Source organism: Anopheles stephensi, chromosome 2, assembly GCF_013141755.1.
Source record: "Anopheles stephensi strain Indian chromosome 2, UCI_ANSTEP_V1.0, whole genome shotgun sequence".
NCBI lineage: Eukaryota > Metazoa > Arthropoda > Insecta > Diptera > Culicidae > Anopheles > Anopheles stephensi.
In genome coordinates this window covers 1,804,093-1,829,043 of record NC_050202.1, presented here as the reverse complement: position 1 = coordinate 1,829,043, position 24,951 = coordinate 1,804,093, and the positions used below count along the sequence as shown (strand labels likewise).

Here is a 24,951-nt window from a genome sequence, read left to right as displayed (position 1 = left end):
TTTCTTTACAATGCCCCCAATGTCACCAACGGCCCCAATGCAATGTTCGCAATCGATCTGTAGCCAAATGCTGCTACACCGATGTACCGATGGCCAGAGAACGGCTACAGAAAATCGACTACAATTTAACAATTTCACCAAAGTGCCAGCAGAGCAACAGCAAATGCACTCGACACTCCCGTACGCCTTGCAGCGAGCGTTGAAGAGGCAAAGTGGCTTGGAAGGTACGAATGGAAGCCAATGCTCGGCGGGAAGGAAAAGGCAAATCGAAAAGAAAGCTGACACATTTCGCAACAACTATTACCCCGAGATGGTTACATACCTTCGGTTGGATGTGTTGACTTTGGTCTGTGCCGGAGGGGGTTGTGCAGTACGAATTCGTGCTTGAAAGAAGGCGCACGAATGGGGCGTCAAGAGATCGAATGAAACATGACGGAAATAAATATATTCCTGGAGAAGCGAGAAGTTACACCCCGATCTCGGAAATACAGTTACGATGTTCTTGAGAAGTGTTTTGTGTGTTTGACCGGAAACGGTAATGTACCAATATAAATCGATGTCTGCAGTGGCCGGCAGTGCTGCAAGCAACTGGCACTTTAGTGTCGTCATTTGTCGTTGGGAAAAACACTTTTTCACCAGTTCCGTTTTGTGTGGTTTATTTGACAGGAAATGAAGGTAAAAAAGGCGGATCGAGAACTCAAAAAACGAGTTGGTCGTTAATAAAATCAGGAAAGGTTTAACAGTCTTAATCTTTAAAGTGGCGAAAACGGGTTGTGATTACATTACGAGCTGTTACTACCACAACAAAATGGACACTCTCGACGTGGAGGTCCCGGAAGTACTCCATTGCACGGCCAGACATCCGATTCTAATCGTATTTGTTTTCGACGCCATCCGCAACAACAATAACACCATTATCAAATCAAAAGCCCAGACAGAGCAGGTCTGTTTGAAAAATCCCATCTTACCTTTCGCCGTGAGTGACGTACCGTGAATGAATGATGCGCATGATACGGTGAGCGTACCGGAGCTCTGGATAAACCACAGTGAGAAGGATGTTGACGAAAGCAAAGTGGAGCGGACGAAGGGCGAAAAGCGGATTAGTCCCGATGAGCCCGATGGGAGACCATCATCTTATCTCATCGAAGCAGACAGTAAGTAGATTGTGCTTAAATGGGATTTAAGACCAGCATCCAAACCAGAGAAGAGATTTCGCTGCAGCGAAGATTAAACAGCACTTTAGCTGGTGAAGAGCTGAACGCGAAAGAAAAACCACAACAATCGGCTTATTTGTTCTTTTTGCTTCGTTTTTTTCTTTCTTTTGCTTGCTTTATGTGGGCTAGGGTCTAAGCGAAAAAAGATATAGATGAGTTTCATGAATCTTCTTTCCCAAACATTCATTGCAATACTTGTTTGAGTATCGTTTGCTGCTTTCAACATCAAATTCCTTAGAAAACAGAATAAAACAGATCGTCTTAAAGAAGGCAAGATAGGACATTAGACTCATTAAAAACTCCGCAAAGTATGCAATACGCAAACCAAAGCTTTTTCTCATTCAATCCAACCAGCGTCTAATTAATAACGTTGCCAGCTTCAACAATATTCTAAGTACCTGAACGAGTATCACCTTTATCGCCCTCATCTGTTGATGCAAAAAATGACCCACAAATGATAACAGGACTAACCGCATCCATGCCTATTGAAGAACAGCTGGTGACTGTTACCAGTAGCAGAGTCAATAGCCGATACGACACAATACCGAAATAACAAAGATTATCTTATCAGACTATGTTTTTTTTTTTTGTAACGAGAAAGCAGAAGACGCTTGATGACAACTCCTGTATTTGTTTACACTCTCTAGACCATCTAGACCACCAGAAGTATATGTGTCTCCTAATAACCAAACAGAGGCACTCCGGAATAAAACAACCTTCAGTACACACTAGCCGGTCTGTCCAATCTCACGAAGTGAGCCCTCTTATCAAGTTGTCAAGCCTTGTTTTGTGATTAATCTGTCCTTTAAAGGCACTCTCCCTGACCACAAGAGCGTGTGACAATCGAGTGCACCAGTGTACAGCGAGGCGTCGGTGTGACCAGCCGGTACTATGGACACGCGTCAAGATATTCATCTGTCCGAGCTTAAAAATGTGACACTCCGGTCAGCAACAGCGGGACCGCTGGAGGAGGAGATACAGCGTATAATTGCGGCTGGATCACGGGAGCACCCGCTACATTTGCTCGATCTGGACGATCTGGTAAGAAAGCATCTGGTCTGGCTGAGAACTATGCCGCGTGTGACCCCATTCTACGCCGTCAAGTGCAACGATGATCCAGCCATTCTGGCAACACTGGCCGCACTAGGGACTGGGTTTGATTGTGCCTCGGAAGCTGAGATACGCACCATGCTTGGACTGGGAGTTACTCCCGATCGTATCATCTTCGCCCATCCGATCAAATCTGTGCAAGCCCTCGCATTCGCTAAAGCTCACGGAATCCGCCGGATGACGTTCGATAATGAGTGTGAACTGGAGAAGGTAGCACGCGAATATCCGGAAGCTGAGCTTGTGCTACGCATCCGACACGACTCAGACCGTGTGTTGATAGCGCTGGGCAAGAAGTTTGGGTGCGATGCACGAGGTAATGGACGTCAGCTGCTGGCACGTGCCAAACAACTCGGCGTTTCCGTGATTGGCGTTAGCTTCCACGTTGGTTGTGGAAGCTTGGATGCCGATTGTTTCTATCACGCGATCGCATCGGCTCGATCGGTGTTTGATTATGCGCGGGATGAGCTTGGGATGCGGTTGTGGCTGCTCGATGTAGGAGGAGGATTCCCCGGGGACAACGATAAACCGATCGACGAGTACGCACAGGCAGTGTGCCGAGGATTAGAGGAGTTCTTCCCGGACGATAAGGACGAGGTGTTTGTATTAGGAGAGCCAGGTCGATTCTATGTCGGATCTGCTGTAACGCTGCTCACCACAGTTCAGGGCAAAAAGGTGGTCCGAGATGAGGCCGACAACGTGCACCAGATGATGTACTACATAAATGATGGAGTTTTTGGGACGCTGTTCGATTGGCTCAGCCTGAGAGAGATTAAGGATCTGAAGCGTGCCGTTCCGTTGGTGCGCAAGGAGAGACAACACGAGCGTACCTTCCCAACCACCATCTGGGGACCTACCTGTGACTCGACAGATATCGTGTGCGAAGATGTGGAGTATCCCGAGCATCACATAGGAGACTACATCGTGTTTGAGAATCTCGGTGCATACGGCATGACATTCGCGACCAACTTCAACGGATTTCCGAAGCCCTCGGTGCAGACTTACATTAAAGAAAACATGTGGTAAGTGCTCCGAATGCTGTTTCGTGCGCATCAAAGTCCCATCCTCTTATCAACGAAATGCCGACAAAAGAAAGCAAATTAATTTTAGTGTCCTGCGAGGTCATCGGTGCTCTACAACGCAGGGTTTGTAGAGTTTTTGATTAGACTGACTTATCTGTCGCGCTCTTTCCGTAAAAAAGGAAGCTATTAAATTATTTATTTCGCTTTTTCCAATCACCGAAAGTGAACCGCTTCCTAGAATGCGCCCTTTTTTGTTAAGAGCAACAATAAACTCTTGCATTCATGTGCGCCCTTGGTGTTGTATGCCAAGTGTTCCATAATTTGACCAAAAACCCATTACATTTACGCTGTCCCGAAACCATGCTACAACTTCTCCAACACCACTTTCATTTACAGGAACATGCTTCACACGATCGCCAGCAAGGACTGGAAGCAGAAAACACTCACCTTCTTCGAGGGCATCCTAGAGAAAGCTCCCTAACAAACAACACAACCAACGCGAACAGCTTTAAATTGTATTGCCTTTTATTCGGTGAGTTCTGCGAGGTGCATTTGTATGTGTGTTTGAATAAAACAACCTCCAAGTGTACCGAAATCCCAAAATGGGAATTTCAAAACTAACTAACCACGGTTACTATTCCATTTGCCATTACCCGCTTGAGAAGTCGCCGTTGTCTGTGCGAATCTGGACGGCTGTATGGGGATGGTAGATAAATTTCAAGTGGCAGAGTACCTCAGCCTTGGGTACTTGGGAGTGAATCTATTTCCTTGCCGTCCGGCTGGCTCGTTCCAACTTCTTCCGACAAAAGGCGGCACCAAGAGCGCCACGATGCTTCCCAATTTTATGTTTACACCAGCACCAGCAGCCGAGCATCCGAATCCTTTCGCTTTCCCATTTTCCATTTTTTATTGGGGGAACGTATCAAGTGTACGCTGCGAGTCAAAAGTGGCTCCAAATTTACTTTCAAGCACACCGTTCCTTTTTGGCTTCATTTTTATTTATCATTTTACTCGGGCGTAGTGGAATGCTGAGGCACCAAGCGGGTGTCGGGCACTTTCTTCAATTTCGTTCCTACTCGTAACATAAAACCCGAACCTTGCCTAGTCATCCTGCTGTGGGTGTGTGAGTGTGTACATGATACTAGGGGGTGAAAAGATGATCCACTTTTATTACCCTGTGGGTGCAATAACACAAAAAGCTGTTGACGGTAAAATAAATTAGATTTGATGGAAATTTCCCGATCCCCGGGAACCGTTGCTAGACCGGTTGTCTGCGGTTGTGGTCTATCGAGCGTCCTGCTGCATCCTTCCTTCCGGTGTATCCGGGCTGATTACGTGGAAGGCGCAACGACCGGTGAGATGCCTTTAACCTTACGGTTGATCTGGAAGCTAAGATGCTACCAGCGGACGTTCGAGCCAGACGTTGCATGCTGAAGGCAAATCCTTCGCCAGCCGAACGGGAAGTATTTTACTCACGTCATCTACACTCGCCCGACGGTACTTCCGGTACCAGCATGTCCTGCAGCACACGTCAAGGTGTTTACGTGGAAGCTTACCGGTAAATCAAAGCTAAATATAAGTGTACTAACCGGCACGGTGGTCGTAAAATATTGCACCCAGCGCTCCTCCCAAGGATATCGTGTGAAATATTCGTCGCCCAAGGACACGGGCAGACAGACCGACGATGGAAGACGAGAACCTCAAACGGATGTGCTAAATGGATGTGCGTTGGGAGCCGTTTTTTCCTGAGATCCTAATTACGGAAACTTCTACCGGAACCCTATACCACCAGCGTTTAAGCGAGATCATCCCTTCGGTGCAAGGATAAATAAATAATAAAAGTACGGATGAAAAAATTCTAAAAGGAGGAACTTTTCAGTCGTAAATTAAAAGTCCCTTTCCCGGAGCCGAATTCTCCCTACCGACAACTTGGGCTTTAACGCAATTTAAACACACCTTACGCACATCAACCTTCCATCAGCGGGATCACCAGGGTAACGCGCAAATCGTTACCGACACGTGGCGAGGCGTATTCTGTGTAAATAGTCTACCTTTAGGCGCCAACTGACTGTGCCCAGCTGTGGGAGAATGAACCGTGGCAGCCATTATTTACGACACAACTTGACTGAAATTATGTGCTAATTAAACGTGATTCATTCGCGAAGTATGGCCGGTGTAGTAGGAAGGGGCGATGTCTTACTTTGTACTTGAATGCGGCGAAAGTAACAATGGAGGTTACGGTTTGTTCCAAGCTTATCCCGCCATTGTTGCTGGCAGATGGTCTGTATTTTGTTGATCCATTCGGGATCAGTTTTGGAGCCAGTGGGCTGATTTATGTTGGTCTATGGTTTGGAATAGAAGCGCTCATTCGTGGCAGTATTTCGTGGAAAACTGCTGCAATAATATGGTACACTAAAGCAGGCCTATTGTGATGTTTTCAATTGTAAGAGCTTTCGTGGAACGCTGTTGTGCATTACAAGAGGCACATTCTAAAGTTGCCCCCGGGTGAGCTGAAACCACCCGCGATTGGAATTGGAAGATTAATGCAAATCAGCCACACTCTGGGCAGGAATCCACTGTAGCAGGAATCGCTAAGCTCGCTAATGGTTCCAAGTAGAAACCCTATCAATTCATCGATGTTTCATGCACATCATCACTCACGTCAGTACATAAAAGTAAATAGCGTGGCATTAATGTCCTTGTCACCAGAAACACCAGATGGCCGCACTCAATGGCTACGGCCCATAAACAATCAATACACCCCGGCCCTTAGCTGTCAGCAGGAGAAGGAGCGATAAAAATGTTGAAACAAACCCCAAAAACATCCCGCCACCGAGATCTTCCTGTCCTCGGTTTAGCCGATGGGGTCCTGAAACACCCGCACGCACGCCTCATTTACGATTCCATGTACGTAACGTTAACAACCTGACGATATACGCACTCGTTTTCTGGGCCCGAGTATTGACACTGTCGGAATGTTATCATTTAATTTTCATCGCTTCCGGCATGAGCAGGAGGGAAGAGCTGGAGCCCCGTGTTTGTTTATTCACTCTTCACTAGCGTAACCAGTTGCCATCTCTTCGATTTCGATTCCGGGTGCAAGAAAACATCAACCCAACCCCAGACGACCGCATGGACGAACGCAAAAGATGTATCGGTTCCCAAAACAAAGTACCCAACCACGCATGCCAATGCGAAGAATAACTCAATAAAAGTGAATGTTTCCATCGTCTCCATGTTGGGGCCGTTAACGAGATCGTCCTCTGCTGCTTCTCGGGACATAAAGTTTGATTTGTGCCAAAGACTTCCGCCGGCCCGTGCGTGGCATTTGACGGAAAGCCATTTCCATTTCCAATTTCTTACGTGAAAACCTTCTCCCCGGCCCCCTCCGGCCTTTGTACATTACGTGACGGGTTTATGGCCTTAAAGTAAAGTGCAGAGTGGCATATAAAAATAACGCGTTCATTACGCTACCGAAGTGGCGTTACTAAACGGTCCTTTGCGGAATCTGGCACCGACATAGACAACGCGCCCGAGAAAGATGAAACACGTGGAGGACGATTCTAGGACTCCGTCCGCCGGAGGTTCACTTTTCATTGCGTAAGATGTGAAAGATGAAAGTATCATTAACTTTACTACACTCCTTTGGAAGCGGGTTCCATCAAAAGACGGGCCTAATATACCGGAAAAATGAAAGCATTCGCTCTGCCTGCTCCCCGGGTCGTACAATAAATCCCTGCTAGATGCCAACTGATCTGGAGCTCATAATTAATGTTAAACATCACCATGAAGAAGCAGCACTACGAATTGCACTACGCAAAAAAAAGGGAAGCAGAAAGAGCTTCGTAATGAAAAACCCGGGCCATGGCGGGGAACCTTGGAAAATGGAAAAAGTTTATAAGGCGTAAAAGCAACAAATGAATTCCTTTCCCGTAAGATTTTTCGTTTTTTTGTGTTGTGCGTCCTGTTCTAAGCAGCGGATCTTCCACATTAGCATTTCGCTCCGTTCCTCTATCCACCTGACCTGACGAAACCCTGGCCACGGACGCTGGTGCACCATCGGGGTATCCAAAAATCCGTCGACGAATCAGAGCGGAACGTGCGACTCAGGATTTGAACGGGCATAATTTCGGGGGATATTTCTGGATAAAGCTGAAGCGGCCAAGTGAAGAGAAGAAAGGCTGAGTCTTCAGAATTCAGCAACTTTTAAGGTAGTCATCGTTTCGCCGAGTGTCTTCATAGAACGCCAACCATCTGCGGCCTAAGGCAAGATGATACACATTTTTGCCGAAAGCGTTATACTTTCTTTAGATTTTCCCGACGCCCCGCAATTCATTCGCCGGCCAAGTTTGTGGTTTCGCAATTGAATATTTTAACTGTTGTCAGCAAGTTGCTGCGTGCGCTGTTGGCGGGAATTTATCTTTCCCCTCTCTAATGATGGTGGTCTAGCCGACCCGGCCGAAACTGGAGGGGCGTCCTCCGCTAGCCGACCACATAAATGATTGTCTATGTTGCCGGCGTGCTCTGCTCCGCAAGTATTTTAATCAAATATTCACACAGTCCGGGTGTATTATGCGTGGATCGTTTTCGGTCCCTCCGGTCCGCCGTTCGGCGAAAGATAAAACGAGGCGAATTAAATTAATTTCCAAGTACCTACTACAAGTTGCGGCGGATCGATTTATGGTGGCGGGCGGCCATTCGGTCGTTTGCTTTATGTGACTTTAGATACATTTTATCCCTTATAGCGCAGGCTTCTCAGATATCAGATCACTGGCGAGAGTTCTGAGTTCTGATTTTTTTTCGTTCCCCCTTTTTCCTGCAACAACAAAAAAAAACGGAGAAGTCGTATTAATCATTCCAGCTGAATGAGTGAGTGCCTTCAACACGATTCACTACCAACGCCGCTTAATCACCACATCCGGTTCCGGGCAATGGTTCGTGGAAACGTGACAAGCATCACCAACCAAGGCAACCTGGTTCCAACGTTCCACACCTTGTTGGGGACAATTTTAATGTCTGTCAATAAGACCTGCCTGCCCGACGGTTGCTGGTGAAAGGCCTGCTGCTTGACCGGAAGATGAAGAAGATGAATGTTCAACAAGCGTAGCCGGAATCGGAAACAAACGGTTTTCCGAACGAAGTGCCACTACTCGACACGGAGGAAATGCTGAAAGTGCTGACTTGTCTGGTTTGAGGGTAATTTAATTTAAGCCAAACGTTTGTCAGAACGCAGGCTCTCTTTGTGGGAAACCGAAACTCCTTCACCGAGCGAAGTGGATAGTCAGCATAAAATGTTTATTATTGCACGAATTGCACAAACCCATTCGAATTCGTCCTCTTTTATAAGCCTGCCCGACCCACCCCCCCTGTCCAACGCTTCCTGCCCAGTCCGCTTTCAACGGAAAGTGCTCCACAATGCCCTGGCTGAGGGCGGTGCTTTTCGGACTGTTTAATTGACCCATAAAACATAGATTTTCTAATGCATAGAGAATGAATGTGCAGCCACGTTTTCTGGGAGGGCCTTTCCGGAACGACTTCCTCACACTCTGGTTGGTTTGCAACACACAGAGAGAGGGAGAAAAAAAACGACTTTTACGGAAATCCTTTTGCATTTTTTATACTATTGGGTTCGGCTCTCCGGTCCGGTTTCGGTAGTAAAATTGCATCGAACGACAAGAAGAAGCGACAAACAAAAATAGTACCCCCGGACAGGATGCATTAGAGTCGATGCGAGCAGTGCAATTGTATTGTGGCTGTACTAGCCACACCGGACATATTCCCTGGCCCGAACAGTAGTAGTTATTGCGTTTGCAACGGCCGCCAAGATAAGTGAGATTATTCCGTTCCCGGCAAAATTTACTGCCCGGGAAAAGGGTACAATTTTTATGGCTCAGTTAATGTCCCACCGGTGTGTCAGTCAGTCGGGGTAATCCGCGGCCTAGTGCTGCTGTTGGGGATAGATAGATTTCAAATAACCGCATCATTGCACCGGGAACCGCACCAACCGTCGCTAGAGTTGACTGGCTTCGTGCTGGGGGAGATGAATAATGCAATTGCAAAAATCTCACCAAATATCCTTGCCCTCTGGGACAGCTGTCGAATGCTGGTTGCGGTGGCGCAGCATATGTACGGGGTGATTTTGCTGCGTGTGATACGATTGAAATGCAATTGAATAATTAAATTGGGATTGAGCTTTCGGTCTACTCGGTGCCGGTTGGTAACGCGATACTCGCTTGCCTGGCGCAGTTGTTGCGGGAACTCGTAAGCCAGTTTGATCCTAATTTTATTTCACGCTAATTAACTTCTGTTGCTGTGCGCTTTGATACGCCACGTTGAGAGGGTGGATTAAGCGCACTAATAGCGGGTAGTGGTTCAAAAATCAATTTACTCCCCTTTCTCATTGGATTTACAGCCGGTAAGCTGTATTACACACAACCTCGCGAGTGTTTAGTCTATATTTGAGCTAACTTTATTTCTTACCTTATTGTACAACAAAAGCCCACCCAACGGCGGGTCATCTGTCGCCCCTGAGTAGATAGGCCCAGAAAGCGTACTTTGCGAACAGCACGATGGCAACACATCCCGTCACCTTGTACCGTTTCGTGGCCGTTTGCGTCTCTCTGTCCCCTCGCTGTGATTGTCACGCCATTAGGCAGCTCCGGGTGTGAAGGCCTCGGGCAGCTTGACTTTCGTTCAACCCGTTCGCTGCATCCTTTGCATCCAGCAGTCCTTTCTTGCCAGCCACAGCACCACCAGTCGGAGTGATGTTGAACCGTAAATCATTATCTCTGAGGCGTTTCTGTACTACCTTGCCGGTGTCCTTTACACTCGCCTCGAAGCGCTGCGCAATGTCCTCCTGCTTTGCCTTGTTGCCTGCACCATCGCCCGTAACCACGACACGCACTTCGTACGATTTGTTTAACCATTTCAGAACGTTCTGTATCTTTGAGGCGAGATCGTGCTCCGCGATACGGGCACTAATCGTGAGCAGCTTGTCGCCCTTGACGGAAGCATCCTGTTTGGTCTTTTTCTTCTCTTCGCGGCGCTTTAGGTCTTCGTTTAAGTACTCCGCACCGGTCATTAATCTAAAATAAAAACGCAGTTTTAGTGGTGGGACGGGTGGACATAACACGATTCTTCTTACCTGTAAACCGGACGTTGCGTTTTTGTGTCCAAGTCGGTAATCTTTACCAACTTCAAATTACGCCGGTTGGATATTTTTACTGCTTCGTCCAGATTCACTATCGATATCGATTCGTCTGACGAAATAAGGGTTATCTTTGGTGCTGTTTTTGCCTTCTTGTTGCTATTCCCAGCACTGCCCGTGCCGGGTTCTTGGGGTTTCGCGGTTTTCGTGGAGTAAAATAGCACATTCTGGGTTGGAACCACTGCCACTCGTTGCCAACTTACAGGTGGGTGTTTTAAAACCAGTTGCCGAAACGATGAGCCCACTATTCGAGAGATAAAATTCATTTTTATTTGTTTTGTTTTGCGTCGTACACGAAAGAGTAGTTTTGGAAATTGTCACAAAAACAGCTGATATTGTTTTGATGTAAGCAGCAAGAAAATTATGGCTCGCTTAACTTTGTCAAGCAAATCGTAATTATTGAATTGAAATGAAAATTGTGTTTTGCAATTGTAAATATGAAATAAAATCACAAAAAGCATTATTTTCATATTGTTAAATAAAATCATTTCGATTAAAAGCGATAAAATGTTAATTATTCCAACCGACGTTCAAATTTGACAGCTGGCTGCTTAAAGTTTGACATTTGATTTGCACGCGCGCAGACAGACCTACCGGTGTATTTTAGTGGCGGCCATATTGTGCATCGGCTGAACAGGTTCTTCTCGTGATTTGAAAGTTTTGCAGAGTTTTCAAGTTAATAAACGATAGTTTGATTTAATTATGTTCTTCTTGATAAGATTTATCATAGCGATGCAGCATACAACTGCACTTTAATTTGATTGAGTACAGCAGAAGGTGAAATGTTTGTGCAACCCTTTACTTGACAAGCCGCCGAGCATTGTCCAACCTCGTGTGAGTGCATTTTTGTTGCATTCTCGTTATTTCTTGTGCACGGTAAAAAGTAAGTTCGCTTGGTTCCGCAAATTGTGATCACAATCGTGATTAATCCGCGACGGTTCGAGCGAAACCCGTCCCCAAAACCAGAACCGTACACACGTTTGTGTACGCAGTACAGTTCCGCGTGTGCACATAATCGATCGCAGGTTCAACGAACGCGAAAACATTCATTCGCCCTCCCCCACCACCGTGCAGCATTACAAGTGGTTGCGAGGCGGGTTTTTCCTGCACCCCGCAATAGCCAGGGTTTTCACACGTAACCAAAATGGTTTTCGCGAGCTACAACAGTGCGTCGTATCTGCTACCGCTGGATAATGATCAGAGCGTATCGTTCTATCGGAACGAGAATCGACTCTTCCCAACCGCTATCGGGCCGTCCGCTGGGGGTGTTGGTGCACCCCCACCCGGAAGAAACAACAGTACCACCTCCGCGAACGACATGAGCATTACCGACATGCTTACCGCGGCCTACCATCACGAGATGCAGCAGCAGCACCAAACGGTCAGCGGTGGCGGAGCTGGTGGTGGCGGTAGTAATGGCACTAGCGGTGGAAACATGAACGCGGGTGATTGCCCTTTCGGCCGGGTTCAATCACCACCAACCGCGCAACACCACCAGCAGCCGCAGCTCCATCGCCAGCAACAACAGCAGCAGTTGTCGGTGTACCCGTACCATCGTTTTGGTGGAACCGTTGCCATGTGCGACGATTTCCAGCCGGTTGGCTACTTCAACGGATCATCCAACGGTTACTACGGGTTCGTCCCATCGCTAGCTCCAACAGGTGGCGGCACAGATGCTGGGGGGCATTCGAGCAATAACAACGTGCTTCCGGGTGCTGCCGTCAACAACAATCGTCCCCCAGCAACAACGGCAAATGTCAACGGTCACCTGTCGGCAATCGATTTCCATGGCAACCAGCACCACCATCACCGTATCAGCTGTAATGCAGAAGCCGGCGAGCAAAACAATAACAACAACAACAACAACGCGGACGACGAAGGAATTTTCCATGTGCAACCGTTTGCGGCACAACAGATTCCCCGGAAGCGTAAGGAGCTTAATCAGCCCGAGGATGAGGAAATGGACACCAACGTACAGCTGACGGCAGGCGGACATCAGTACCCGAAACGGCGAAAAACTGACCCGGAAACGGTGGCGGTGGACGGCGGAATGGGTTTTCCGGTACCGACGAGCGTATCGTTTGCTGGACACCACGCTGCTGTTGGAGGAGGTACGTAAATGCAATTGCAGTTGCAAGTGATGTCATAATGCTAATTTTAAAGGCCCCCAAAATAACTCAGATTGAAACATTTCCAATTACGTCCCGTTCATCTTCATTGCTGTTGAGTACAGTGTGTGCCATTGTAGTGTGATTTGCAAACAATTAACGTAAGGACGTAAAAATGGGAAAATGGAGATTAATTACGTTCGAATACTGGATTCGCGAAGCGTTTTTCAAAAATATTATCAATTCTGGAACCATATTAATTATGTTAGAATTATTTTTATGGCACTCTCTGTATCTCATCCAAATTTATTCCATCATCAGACGCCTGTAGCTATTTCTGACTTTGCGTCTCCCTAAAAATCTTGCCAAAGTTTGTGTGGGAGTGTAACGTGTAATGCCGCATGCTGACTTACTTACAAACACACACACACACACGCAAATGTACAATGGAATGAATATTAAAATGTGTCTGTTTTCGCCCTTCTGCCCTGCGGCTTCTTTACCGTAGTATCGTACCAGCACCAGGCAGAGGTACACAACCCGGCCGTCGATGAGATGGAATGCCAGGACCAGCCCGCCCAGCAACATCCCGCCGTGACGCTGCAACCCACCACTAATGGGTTCCATGCGGTGGACGTACATCATCCCGCCGGACAGCAGCCGACAAGCAAGAGTAAATATTTCGACACCAGTCGCTGCATGATGTCGCACATGATTTAGAGTTGGGGCGGCAGGACCGGCCGACGGTCCCGGGGATGAGCTCATACCGATGAAGACCCGGACACATGCTAATCAGTTGACGCTTGCCAGACCAATCTTCTCCCTCCTTTGTTTGTCGTAATCCACCTTTCTTCATCTTGCACGATTCAACCCCGAGCTCGTTACAATCTTTACATTAATTCAAACAAACACCTCTTAACTGACCTCGTTTCCTCGACCTGAAAATTCTTCTTTCACTTAGTTCTCTTCTTCGTTTTCTTCTTTCTCTTTCCTTTTTCTTTTTTGGTTACCTTAAACCGCCCCCAAACACACCCACATACACAAACACACACACACACATGCGCGCGTGTTAAGTTCAGAGGAGGGATGAACGGTTGCCCAGCGCCATCGATGGTAGGGATGAGCGCGATGCTGCGCTGCCGAAGCTGATGCCCATTCATCCGTGTGTTCATCGGCTTCCGGTCGGTCGGTTCGGGGGCGATCTGGACCTGTTCCACAGTTTGCACGGTACCGGTGGCTGGTTGCCGGTAGGAAAGTGACCTTACTGATCGGAGGAAGCGTTGCAACAGATTTCAAGTATCGTTACGTTTTGGTCGGCTCACCGATCCGTATCCGTCATCCATCGGCCGTCGTCTCCACTAAGCGGCTGACCGCACTCGCACGTTCTACGATGTACCTACAGACGGATGTGTTCGCCTTTTTATATGACTCTACGCTAAGGAATAGGACTACAAAAGGATGTTAGGAGTGTAAGTGAGCACCCGCACCCCGCACGGAAACGCTACTAGAAGTGTACTTAACTATAGAGACTTAGAGCACACCGGTTGAAACTAATATCGGACGGGCAAAGCAGTCGGCTAAGAATTCTTTCTTTTTAACTTCTAGCTCTTTCTTTACAAACTCTTTCAACAAAACAATCAAAACTACAATTAGACTTAGTAGAAGCGGGAACCAGAGGTTCTTTATTAGTATAGCAGATAGCTCACGTGTTCCCCGTGTGTTGCCGTAGATGAGATCTTTGTTGTGTGATATGTCCGGAAAAGTGATGTCTCAATTGACCATTTTTACGTGCTCCGGGAAGAAAATAAAAACACAAAAACGATGCACGGGTGTTGCTACTTTTCAGTTAGTTTTAAAAGAATTGCTCTGAGAACCCGAGGTGAACCGATCATTTTAATGATGAGGCTCAACGACGCGTCTTGTGCGAAGCTTCCCGTATAAACACACGGCTCTTATCAAGCTGGCGGTCAGTTCTCAAGAGGATAAAGAAAAAAGAAACATTAAGAGCTTAGTTGCGCACCTAATCGATGTGCTTATGTATTATAATTTGAGTTGCTTGAGGGCTGCACTTCTGAAGTAATACGGGATAATATTATGCGCGTTGGGGGTATATTATGGGTTTGCTTGTTCTTTATGAGTCGACGATTATTTGAATAACCATATCCTAATCATCACTTGGCATCCGGGTCGTAGTCGTCTTCCATTGCCAGAAGCTTTAATAGTAAGATGAATGATGTTGCTCCTGCGCGAAAAGAAGGAGAAATCGAATTAGAAATCTTTCTCAGCACAAATATCGAAGTGATCTTTATACCTCCGTCTGCTCCATATGCTCGTCAGCGACCTCTTCCGACTGCCAGTTGTTGTTTATATTGTTTCCATTGTTTCCTCCGCCCGGTCCGCCCGGTGTTGGCACGTTTCCATTGGTGCCACTCGGTCCACCACCGTTCATTTGCTGCATCCGTGGCTGGGTTGCCGTTTGCTCTTCCGAGGCCGGTTTCTTCTGCACAACCACGGTCCAGCGATCGTCAAAGTTGGTCCCACCACCACCACCACCACTACCACCGGCCGCCGAATGGTCGATCGTAGGGTTTGCTCCACCAACAACGACGGCAGCAGCAGCAGCAGCCAAGCTTCCGGTCGAATTTTCCATATCGCACACCTGATCAGCTTCGGCGAGATCGTACGTCGTCGAGGAGTAAACCACGTTGGACGAGCTGGAACTGACGACTACTGCCGATTCGAGCGGTCGATGCTCTCCCGCGACAAACGCGGCTACTCCGTTTCCATTTCCCACGTTTTCGGCCGCGTTACTACCTTCATAGCCCGCCTCTACCGGCTGCACGTCATCAGCGTAGGCTTGGTTTTGCTGGCTCCCAACAATCACCGGGCCACCCGTAATCGCGTCCTCCTCCTCCTCTCCTTCCTCCCCCTCGACCGCAGACGAGCGTAGCAGGATGTTGTTTAGAAAGTTCTCCAAATTCGAAATAAACTCATCCTTATCGGTGCGGTTCCAGCTTTCCAGATGGCGCAGGAAATCCTCCCGACTAAACACATCGCTTCCGGCAGTTCCGCCGTTCACAGGCAGCTCACCACCAGCACCTCCCTGCCGCTCATCACCTTGCGCCGAAAGGAAGGAGGCAGCGGCCAGCAACGACGCCGCCGGAGACTGTCCCGAACGCGAATGGTGATGATGGTAATGATGCTGGTGGTGATGGTGATGGTGGTGTTGCTGCTGCTGCTGCTGCTGCTGTCCGGCATCACCGACCGGTTGTCCGTAATCCGTAACCGGTGCCCCACCACCAGCCGCATGATTACAGATGACCCCGGCTATTTTAAACAGCACCGAATCGTTAATGTAGTCGACCGAATTTATCACCGACACAATGTCGCCCATTATGATGTTAATGATTTCCGAATTGGCCACCGCTATCGGTACGAGTGGCTCTTGGTTGAGGGGGCGTGCTGCCGAAAGAGGTCGACGTCCAGCGCCCGATGGAGTGCTGCCGGATGTGGAAGCGTTCGGCAAGGACGACGGTAAACCATCCCCAGTTGTAGAGCCTTGTCCACCGGTCGGATCCGATCCATTAGGAGGAATGTAGTGATATTGTTGCTGCTGCTGCTGCTGCTGACGAAGATTGGTATAGTTTTGCACCACCTCCAGCTCAACGGCCGCATCCTCGTTCCTTGTGTCGCGTGGTGGCGTATTGCGTGCCTCACTACTGTTCACTATTCCTTCCCCAACAGCACCCACTCCCTCCGGCATGTTGGCCAATCCGCTAGACGCCAGCAAATTGTTGCTTCCCACATTGTTTACATGGTTTTCCTCCTGCAGCGTCGATTCGATGTAGCGATTGTACAGCTCCTGTATCGATTGCAACGTGCGCTGCCGCAGCGGATCGGACGAGATCAGCTGCAGCTCACGGAACAGCTGTATGAGAAAGTGAGGCCGAGATTCGTTCGCTGTGATGAGATTCTTCACCTCCTGGTAAACGTTTTCTTTCAGCGCTTCAAACAGTTTCGAGGTCGACCTGAAAGGGTTAAAAACGTGGATTAGCGCAAATGGAAACGGGATCGTGTACGGTTCAAGCCGAACGCACTTGGAATCGTGTTGGTACGTGCAGGTGGACGCGAGATTCATGTCTCCCCCACCGGACACGTAACATCCGCCGCTTCCTTCCCCACCGGCCCCAGCATCCCGGCAGGATCGCAACGATAGTGGATACTTTTTGTGGCCACTAGCTTTCGGGTGCGTTTTGTTCGCGAGACCCAGATTGATGGGGTTCGTGTGGAACTGCAGTTCGCCGAGATCGAGAGAGTTTGACTGGTTTAAGGGCGTGTGATGGGAGGGTGGTTGCAGTTGCGGCGTTGGAATCGGTTGCTGCTGCTGCTGCTGAGTTCCCATCCCACCAGACGCTGGATGCTGGGGAGTGGACTGGTGTAAAGCCTGTTGCGGGACCGGTGCGTACGGATGTGCTTGAGTGGACTGACCCGATCCGACTAGCTGAGATTGTGAGCGATGCGGTTGTTGGCGAGTGGTCGGAACCGGTGGCTGAGATTGATACGCTTCCTGCGAGTGTCTTCCGCCATGCAGCGAGTGTACTCCAGGCGATTGGGTTTGCTGCTGTACCTGGGCCTGGGCATGCTGGTGACGCTGATGATCAACAACCTGCGCACTGCAGTCGTCGATCGGTTGCTCTTGATTGGGATGATAGCCCAACAGCTGCTGTTGCGATCCGGACGATTCCAGCTCCTGACACAACCCACCACTGTTCGCCTGATTCGAATTGCTCAGCGAGTTGTTGCGTGTAATGTTGATCGATTGCGCGTACTTGTTGCTCTGGTTGTTCATGTACTGATTCGAAGCATTGCTATTATTACGCTGCAGCTGATTGTTAATCGTATTGCAACCGCTGCCACCAGCATTTCCAGACCCGCCGCTTCCTGTGCTCCCGCCGCTTCCACCAACTCCCGCGCCACCACCACCACCACCACCACCGCAAGCTGTTCCTCCTGCTGCTCCTGAGCCACCTGCAATACCACCAGCAGCACCACCACCACCACTGCCACCTCCGGCACTGCCACTTTGCGAGCATGACTCCTCGTTGCTTTTACAACTGTTGCTCGATAGGAGATTTTGTCTTGAGTAGCTGCAGAGAGTGAGAAAAGGAAGCGCATTAGCATTATGTTTGGCAATCTGTAACAAGGGCACACCAAAACTACAAGCAATAAGAACGGAGCTGACAAACGTGACAAACTCGATAAGAGCCTCTATAGATAGGTTTTAGGAGCTTAATAACGAGAGCAAGGCCTGAGGGAGAAATAATTGATTTCTACAAACGGGCAACAGGTTAATAGCACAACATTTCCACACACAACTCAGCTGTTATATTAAAAAAAGGGAATACAAACAAAAACTTCACTCACACAAACAAAAGGACGACGCTCAAACTTACCCTGGTTCGTATCAAAACAGTGCGCGTTAGCAGAACTAGCTTCCGCTGCCTCTAAATCTCTACTCTATCTCAAAAGCCTTCAAACCAAAGGACATTTCCGATCGGGGCTCTCTCTCTCTCTCTCTCTTTGTCGCCACGGTGAGCACCATCACAAAATTAGGAAGGGGAAATAATCAACAGCAAAAGAGAGGATCGGATAGGAAAAAGGGTTGGCGGGCAGAACAAGACGCCAAGCGATCAATGAAATACGCGCGTGTGTGTGTTTGAGTGGGAAGGAGACGGGGGCATGAAAGCTGTAGCAACTCATATCGTGATCTTATTCTACAACTACTAGCTAACCAACAGGGTATGATAACAACATGAAGTACGGGAAGAAAATGGCCACCAAACCGGTCGGTAGTTACCTTCGGAAGTTGTCCCAATAATTATTGGCCCTCACTCCCGGCAGCACCTGGTTGTTGAGAGCTTGCGTTTGCTGCTGCTGCTGCTGCTGCTGGGAGGAGGAATCTTGCTGCTGGCTGTACAGATTGTGATTGTTCTGCATGTTTGCGTTCGAGAGGTTGTTGTTTACCGTGTTGTTGAGATTGTTGTAGTTCTGGCCAAAGCGCAGCGAGGACTGATGGTGTTGCTGCTGCTGCTGCTGATGATGATGCTGCTGTTGCTGGGCAAGCAAAGATGGCGTCGGTGTGGCCGGTTGCGATCCGCTGCTGCACAGATTGTTTATCATGTTTGGTGCGACCGAACCGGCGCCGTACTCGTTCGCCATGCCGGAGGTGGCTTCGGTGGCCGTAACACCACCACCACCGGACTGATCATCGTAAAGTGCATTGTTAAGCGTGTTAATGTTAAGCGGGCGCACACTCGAGCGCAACCGACCGGCGGCATTGGCACCGCTCGGCGGTAACCCTGCCTGGGCGGGGTTAGTATTGTTACGCTGCACGGTTTGATTCGCGAGGCATTGTGAAGCTGGCGGCAGTTGCTGTGGGGACACCAGCGGGTGGGTTGGTGGAACCCCAGCAGCAAGCGGACTGTAGGGCGGTTGGGAGAAAGGTTGCATTGGCTGCTGCTGCTGCTGCTGCGGATGAGAGGCCAGATGGAGATGGGAGTGAGGATGGTGGTAGGGGGAGGATTGCTGGTGCTGCTGATGCGACATCATCGGCTGTTCGGAGCGAGCCCGCGCGTACATGCTGCTGGCCGCGGGGGCTGCATTCGAGGCGCTCATCGAACCATTGTTGGGAGGTGTTGATTCTGCCCTGATCAACGTGGTGGCCGCCATCGATGGGCCATGGTTTTCGTGCAGCAGCAAGCTGCTGTTAGTGCCGAGTATCCGTTCCTGGAGCTGCAAAAAAAGGAAGTTAAACCATCGGAATTCAGCAGGGGTCTAACGTGGGAACATAAACGCGTCGCTTACCAACAGGACAGCACTGTTGAGATTGTTGATTTCGCGCTGCTGAATCCACAGCAGCTGGTTGCACTGCGTGATGGAGTTCATCAGCATCTGCTGCGTTTGCATGATGTGTTGAAACACGATCGGATCGGGCGGTGTGTTCGGAGTGGCCGCGTGCGGTGGCAACAAATTAGCCGCCACGCCATACGGGCCGCCTCCGGTGCTCCAGCTGCTTCCATACGCTCCTACGCCGCCTCCGCCGCCACCGACGTAACCAGCAGCGGCCGCATGATGAGACAGATCGTGCATCACGGGCCCGTACGGCAATCCGTAATGTGGGCTGTGTGGGCCCGTATTCGAGCTGGACAACCCACCGGCTCCGCCACTCGTGCCAAACACGGGCCACGGCGAAGAACCACGATGATCACGCCCGATTGGGCCAGCTCCGGCCGAACCAACCGGTGCACCGTCTGCATCAATCTCGCTCCGCTTCAACCGATACCGATCAGCGGCCGCGTTACGATTGCATATATCGGGCATCGGTGGTGGAAAGCTGCGCGTACTGCTCGACTGATAGCTGGCCGATTCGAGCTGTGCATGGGCGAAGATATCCGACGTGACACCGGAGTCGGCAGAGTTGGTTTTCGAATCGTTCGTCGCATTGCTGCCGGCCGTATTGTTCTGCAGCGAACCGCTAATTGCCGACGGGGCCGGTGCCGGTGGAATGATCGCATGGGTCGAAGGGGTGCCGCGATGATGCGACCCAGCACCACCACCACTACACGATTCAACCGAGGACGAAACTACCGAAGACGGGCCGGGCGCTTTCGGAAGGGAAGCTACCGCCGGCTCATGAGCACTCACCCCTTCCACCACCGACGAGCGAGACAGTTCCGTGTTTTTCTTTATGCTCTGCGTCATCTTCTCGATGCGTTCCAGTTCACGCTTTTTCTGCTCCAGCTCCGCCTTCAGCTCCATCTGCTGGCGTTCTTTTGGCCCCGCAGGAGCGCGCCCGCTCGGACCGGCCATCGATACGAACGAGGCGACATGGTTGGTGAGCTTTTCGCTTGCCTGACTGCTCGCCTGTTGCTGCAGCTCCATCACATTGTTCCGACGCTTGTGCAGATCGTTCCGGGCGTGCTTCAACCGGTCCCGTTCGGCGGCAATAGATTTGGCTTGCTCGCGCAGGTCCTGCGTCATCGCTTGCAGTGCTTCTACACGCTTGTTCAGATGGTCACGCTCCTGCTGGGACAGGTCCGACGACCCATCCACCACCGCGTCGTTCGGGATCGTCGTACCATTGGGAAGCAGCGTTATCGGTGCAGAACTCATCGAACGGGAACGGGAACGGCTTCTGCTGGAACGGAGCTGTTGCTGTATGGCAATCGCTGCCGCCGCTGCAGCTCCTTCCTCATCCTCGTCGTCGCCTTCCTCTTCCTCCTCCGGTGCGTCCTCCTCCTCGTACTCGTCCTCCTCGTCGATAGATTCCTGGCCCGTTTTCATCTCGATCAGCTTAACCGTGTCCATCATCTCCTTTAGGCGGCGCAACTGTGACTTCATAGCGTTTATCTCGTTAATCTTCTCGCTCAACATGTCGGCTGTGCCGTTCAGAACGGATGCTTCCTCTTCGTTCAGCGGCCCTTCATCGTCTTCCTCGTCTGCCGTGGTCGCAGCAGCTTGTCCATTGCGCTGTTCATCGCTCAGCTGGCGGTGCGATGGTACGGACATTCCTTCCACCGTGGCTACCGGGTTTACCCCACAACTCGTACCTTCCATGGTGCTGCCACCACCGTTGAGGAATATTTTCGTCGCATTCCTTGCATCGGATGCGGTTGCTGGTGCGTGCGTTAGCTCGATGGGTACGTTGCGCTGTTCCGTTGCTGCCTCGCCATCGAACTGTCGATTCGCGTCCATATTCAAATTCTGCAGCTCCGAAACGAGATTATGCATTTGGCTTTTCTTGTCGCGTAGTTCCTGAAACTTTTGCTGCAACATCGCCTGATCCGCTAGGACGTCGGCGTCATTGTCGGGTCCTAGCATGGTGCTTAGCTCTTGCTGGTTTTGGATGAAGGTAGACAGCAGACGCATTCGCTCCATGATGCTACCGATGCCGTCCTGCACCTGTTCCACCGTTTGAAACGATTCGATCGGGGGAGCTACACTGGCCGTGTGCATCTGCCGGATCGATTCCATCTCCTGCAGTTGCTGACGAGCTGCTTGCTGCAAGCGAAGCAGATGAGCTTGCTGTTCTTTGAGTGCTTGCATATTTTTGGACTGAGACTCCATGCGGTAGCGCAATTCGTCGCAGGATGCCGACGGTGGGACGGGTGTTGTCGATTGGTTTGTGCTGATGCTTTGCACCGATTGCGGTCGCGGACCACCGTTCAGCTGTGGGCAGTAAGCGAAGGGTAGGTTATTATTTATACGAAGCACATTACTTTAGCGGCAACAACATTGACAGAGTTAAGTAAGGAGGAGAATTGTTACATTAGCGAATTGACTGGTTTAAGCAAAATACAGCGAGAGGCAATTTAAACCAAAACGATACCTCTCATCGAAACGCTCTTTTGCTCAAACGGGCTAAAACATCATGCAGTTAAGTAAAACATTGTCTTTTAGCATTTAGAGGTAGCTGCACACACACAACACACCAACAACAGCACAAGCCACAATCACTCGGATAAACCGGATAAACGCACCTCCGTTTCGGAGTGCCGCACGTCCTCCAGCGTGGCGGAGTTAATCGGCACAAAGTAACAACTCTCGTCTCCCATACTTGCACTCTCTGCTCTGCCCTTTCCGCCTCACAACACCACCACTCACGTTATCTATCTGCACCGACGAGATGAGATTTGTGGTCAGCTTGATGTACTCCTGAATCTGATTCAGCGTATCCTCAACCGTACCGGTGGCGGAGCTGAACGGAAGTGTAGCGGGACCGTATCGCGATCCGGAAGAGGTCGATGGCACGGCAGCACCAGCGAGTAGGTGATGATGTTGTTGCTGCTGCTGCTGCTGCTGCTGCTGCTGCTGCTGCTGCTGTTGTTGCTGATGATTAGAGTTTTTGTTCAAGTTCAACTGATTCTGCGAGGCACCATCCGGTACGCGATAGCTCAACGGTGAGGACGTCGATCGTGCTTGTGCCGCTTGGCTTTGTTGTTGCTGAAGAAGCAAGAGTGGATTTAGGATGTGCTGCTGCTTCGGTACAACTCCCGTAACGGATGAACCACCGGCCTGTCCACTGTGAAGCAAATTGTTAATGCTGTGTGTCGATCCAACGGCAACTCCACTGCCACTTGCTGAAGCTCCCTCGTTGAGGCGGAAAGTTTGCTGTAGAGCAGAATTCGGCGTGGTAGGAATCACCACACCGACTGCAGTGTTGTGCGGCTCGCTCTGTTCACCACCGGCTCCTTCGTTCAACAGGTTACGTCGCACGATTGGCCGTACCGGGATGTAGCGGCTGTTATCTTGCAGCGACAGATTATCTGCAACGAGAGCACGATTGGGTGTATAAATAGTCATTCAAAACTCGTGCAACATTTATCTCTCGCCTCACCGAAACCAAAGAAATAATTCTGATAATAATACCCGTTCGTGATAAGTGTGGAAACCTAGCTGAAGGATAGGTTGATTCACATACTGAAAAGATACTAAATCTTTCCTTAACCACCCGTGTAAGATCGCTCCAACACAACCGCACACAGTGCCGGCGTGAAGGCCACCGGGCGTCGTGTGTTTTTGTGGGGTGCGTTACACACCTTGACGCAAGCAAATGCCGCTAAATTTAGATCATAAGCGCGGGGTTTGCATCGGACATTTGAACGAAATTTGGAAACGCCAGTGCGAAGAAACTGTAACGCTTGTAATTGCGGCAATTTATCGCTCGCGCCCAAAACGGTATCTCGCGTTTCGCGTGTCGCGAAAAACAGCTTCCAAATCGATAAAATCAGGTAGTCTCACCGTGGCCGTGATGATTGGCCTCGTGTTTGTCATTCAATTTAGATGAGATGTATTTTTGTCCCGCAATGACGTCTGTCGGCGTAGAATCGAAATGAAACACCAAACATGGAAAATTGGATGAAGAAATGATTCACACCTAGCTAGAATGAAGCAGAAAAACAACCAGCCGGATAATTTCACTGCGGTCGGCGCATTATTCACTCACCGATTTCGTAACAGGTGCCTTCACCAGGTGTCCGATTGTTGCGTGGTTTCAGAAGAATGTTCTGCCCTTGCTGCTGCTGCTGCTGCTGTTGCTGGCCACTTGTCGATGGTTGTTGTGCGCCACTGAAATGTGGCTGCTGCTGTTGTTGTTGGGAATTGTTGTTCGGGACCACCGACGTTGCGCCGGAAACGTTCGCCCAATCGACGAGTACCTTTAGAAGTAAAAACACTGTCACTAAAGCGATCCAAAAGAGCAGCACGCTTCCGTCGATCATTGGCCGAAGCAAGTCACGTTTTCGGTTGCCGAGTTGCTACAGACTGGCGTATGCACGATCGCAGTCCGGCCCGTAACCGCTCTCGAGCTGCTCATGTCGTGGAGAGATGCGCGAAAAGATGGCCCTTCCGTTCTATAATTAACCTGCCCGATTTGCCCCGAATCACAACGACGCTACCGGTGCCGTGTGCGCACTCGTGCCCACGCGTACAGACATTAGAACTCACATTGAGCTGCTGCTGGAGCTGGTCCCTCCGGGTCGGGGCGACGATTTCCTGCGGAACCGCATTTTTCTTAGACGATTTCGATTTCGGCTTTGTGCCCGTCTGCCGGTTGTTGTTCTGATTATTGCTCGAACCCGGCGCCATTTTATTGGTGCAGCAAGAAGGAAACACAAATGTATACGCTTGTTCCAGAATTTTTCACTCCCAACATGCACTGCTGGAAGACATCTTAGGAGCGGCCAGACAGGTGATCTTAACGACACTTAAAAGTTGGATTTTGAACGGTTAGACACACACTACTTAAGTACGAATTGCTCCGGAAGGGATCAACATAAAAGATTACAATATTTTCGGGCGTTTGAAATGTGAAAAAAAGGATAATTTATCACGGTAAACGACAGACACGGGCGTTTTGTTTTCTCCAGACGAAAGAAGTTTTTATGTGTGTTTTTTTTTTCTTTGGCTATTGTTGACGTTTCGTTGACAGCGGGATGAAGTTGACGTTCAAGGTGTATAGAGGCGCAAGGTTGCTAGAAGTAAGGTTTTTTTGAATTTTGAATCAGCTGATTGTTCAATCAATTTTGAACTTTCCGACCTTCCTTTACCTTATTTGAACTACTAGAGCATACAATAATCGATGTTATGTTGTGATTCTGCAATTAGCTAAGTATTCAGTCGAAAAGCGGTTGAATTTTCAAGTTTAGCCTTCTCACTATAGTGAGCAGAATTTGATGAATTCACCACTGTGGTAAAGTGAGAGAGAGATATCTCTTTTGATGCTAGACCGCGGT

General features: G+C 49.5%; 4 protein-coding genes across 6 annotated transcripts; 2 read left to right on the top strand and 2 right to left on the bottom strand.

Annotated features, from left to right (window-relative positions):
* The first annotated feature begins 1,917 nt into the window (after positions 1-1,917).
* Positions 1,918-3,964, top strand: LOC118503047 (ornithine decarboxylase-like). Its single transcript, XM_036035882.1, has 2 exons — positions 1,918-3,343; positions 3,740-3,964. The coding sequence occupies exons 1-2, from the start codon at positions 2,106-2,108 to the stop codon at positions 3,822-3,824; spliced, it is 1,323 nt and encodes a 440-aa protein (XP_035891775.1). The 5' UTR covers positions 1,918-2,105; the 3' UTR covers positions 3,825-3,964.
* A 5,813-nt stretch (positions 3,965-9,777) lies between these two features.
* LOC118503046 (translation initiation factor IF-3) lies at positions 9,778-10,890 on the bottom strand. Its single transcript, XM_036035880.1, has 2 exons — positions 10,488-10,890; positions 9,778-10,428 (listed from the first exon to the last, which is right to left on the bottom strand). The coding sequence occupies exons 1-2, from the start codon at positions 10,814-10,816 to the stop codon at positions 9,984-9,986; spliced, it is 774 nt and encodes a 257-aa protein (XP_035891773.1). The 5' UTR covers positions 10,817-10,890; the 3' UTR covers positions 9,778-9,983.
* A 224-nt stretch (positions 10,891-11,114) lies between these two features.
* LOC118503045 (RCC1 domain-containing protein DDB_G0279253-like) lies at positions 11,115-14,482 on the top strand. 2 transcript variants are annotated; one of them, XM_036035879.1, is made up of 3 exons: positions 11,115-12,661; positions 13,167-13,331; positions 13,738-14,482. In XM_036035879.1, exons 1-3 carry the CDS (start codon positions 11,695-11,697, stop codon positions 13,746-13,748), a joined length of 1,143 nt encoding a protein of 380 aa, XP_035891772.1. In that variant the 5' UTR covers positions 11,115-11,694; the 3' UTR covers positions 13,749-14,482. The 2 variants fall into 2 exon arrangements, with proteins under 2 accessions (XP_035891772.1, XP_035891771.1); XM_036035878.1 differs by having other exon boundaries at positions 11,156-12,661; positions 13,733-14,478.
* Positions 14,483-14,666: 184 nt separating this feature from the next.
* LOC118503043 lies at positions 14,667-24,605 on the bottom strand. 2 transcript variants are annotated; one of them, XM_036035876.1, is made up of 8 exons: positions 24,164-24,605; positions 23,664-23,874; positions 22,322-22,983; positions 19,523-21,886; positions 18,516-19,450; positions 16,756-17,805; positions 14,970-16,686; positions 14,667-14,900 (listed from the first exon to the last, which is right to left on the bottom strand). In XM_036035876.1, the coding sequence occupies exons 1-8, from the start codon at positions 24,302-24,304 to the stop codon at positions 14,874-14,876; spliced, it is 7,107 nt and encodes a 2,368-aa protein (XP_035891769.1). In that variant the 5' UTR covers positions 24,305-24,605; the 3' UTR covers positions 14,667-14,873. The 2 variants fall into 2 exon arrangements, with proteins under 2 accessions (XP_035891769.1, XP_035891770.1); XM_036035877.1 differs by lacking the exons at positions 23,664-23,874; positions 24,164-24,605 and having other exon boundaries at positions 22,198-22,336.
* Between the last annotated feature and the right edge of the window lie 346 nt (positions 24,606-24,951).

Coding starts and splice junctions, on each gene's coding strand:
- LOC118503047 (XM_036035882.1), top strand. CDS start 2,106: ATGGACACGCGTCAAGATATTCATCTGTCCGAGCTTAAAAATGTGACA. Junction 3,344..3,739: donor TACATTAAAGAAAACATGTG/GTAAGTGCTCCG, acceptor TTTCATTTACAG/GAACATGCTTCACACGATCG.
- LOC118503046 (XM_036035880.1), bottom strand. CDS start 10,816: ATGAATTTTATCTCTCGAATAGTGGGCTCATCGTTTCGGCAACTGGTT. Junction 10,429..10,487: donor ACGCAACGTCCGGTTTACAG/GTAAGAAGAATC, acceptor TTTTTATTTTAG/ATTAATGACCGGTGCGGAGT.
- LOC118503045 (XM_036035878.1), top strand. CDS start 11,695: ATGGTTTTCGCGAGCTACAACAGTGCGTCGTATCTGCTACCGCTGGAT. Junction 12,662..13,166: donor CCACGCTGCTGTTGGAGGAG/GTACGTAAATGC, acceptor TCTTTACCGTAG/TATCGTACCAGCACCAGGCA. Junction 13,332..13,732: donor ACAGCAGCCGACAAGCAAGA/GTAAATATTTCG, acceptor GCGCGTGTTAAG/TTCAGAGGAGGGATGAACGG.
- LOC118503043 (XM_036035876.1), bottom strand. CDS start 24,304: ATGGCGCCGGGTTCGAGCAATAATCAGAACAACAACCGGCAGACGGGC. Junction 19,451..19,522: donor TCAACAGTGCTGTCCTGTTG/GTAAGCGACGCG, acceptor CTTTTTTTGCAG/CTCCAGGAACGGATACTCGG. Junction 14,901..14,969: donor AGCATATGGAGCAGACGGAG/GTATAAAGATCA, acceptor CTTTTCGCGCAG/GAGCAACATCATTCATCTTA.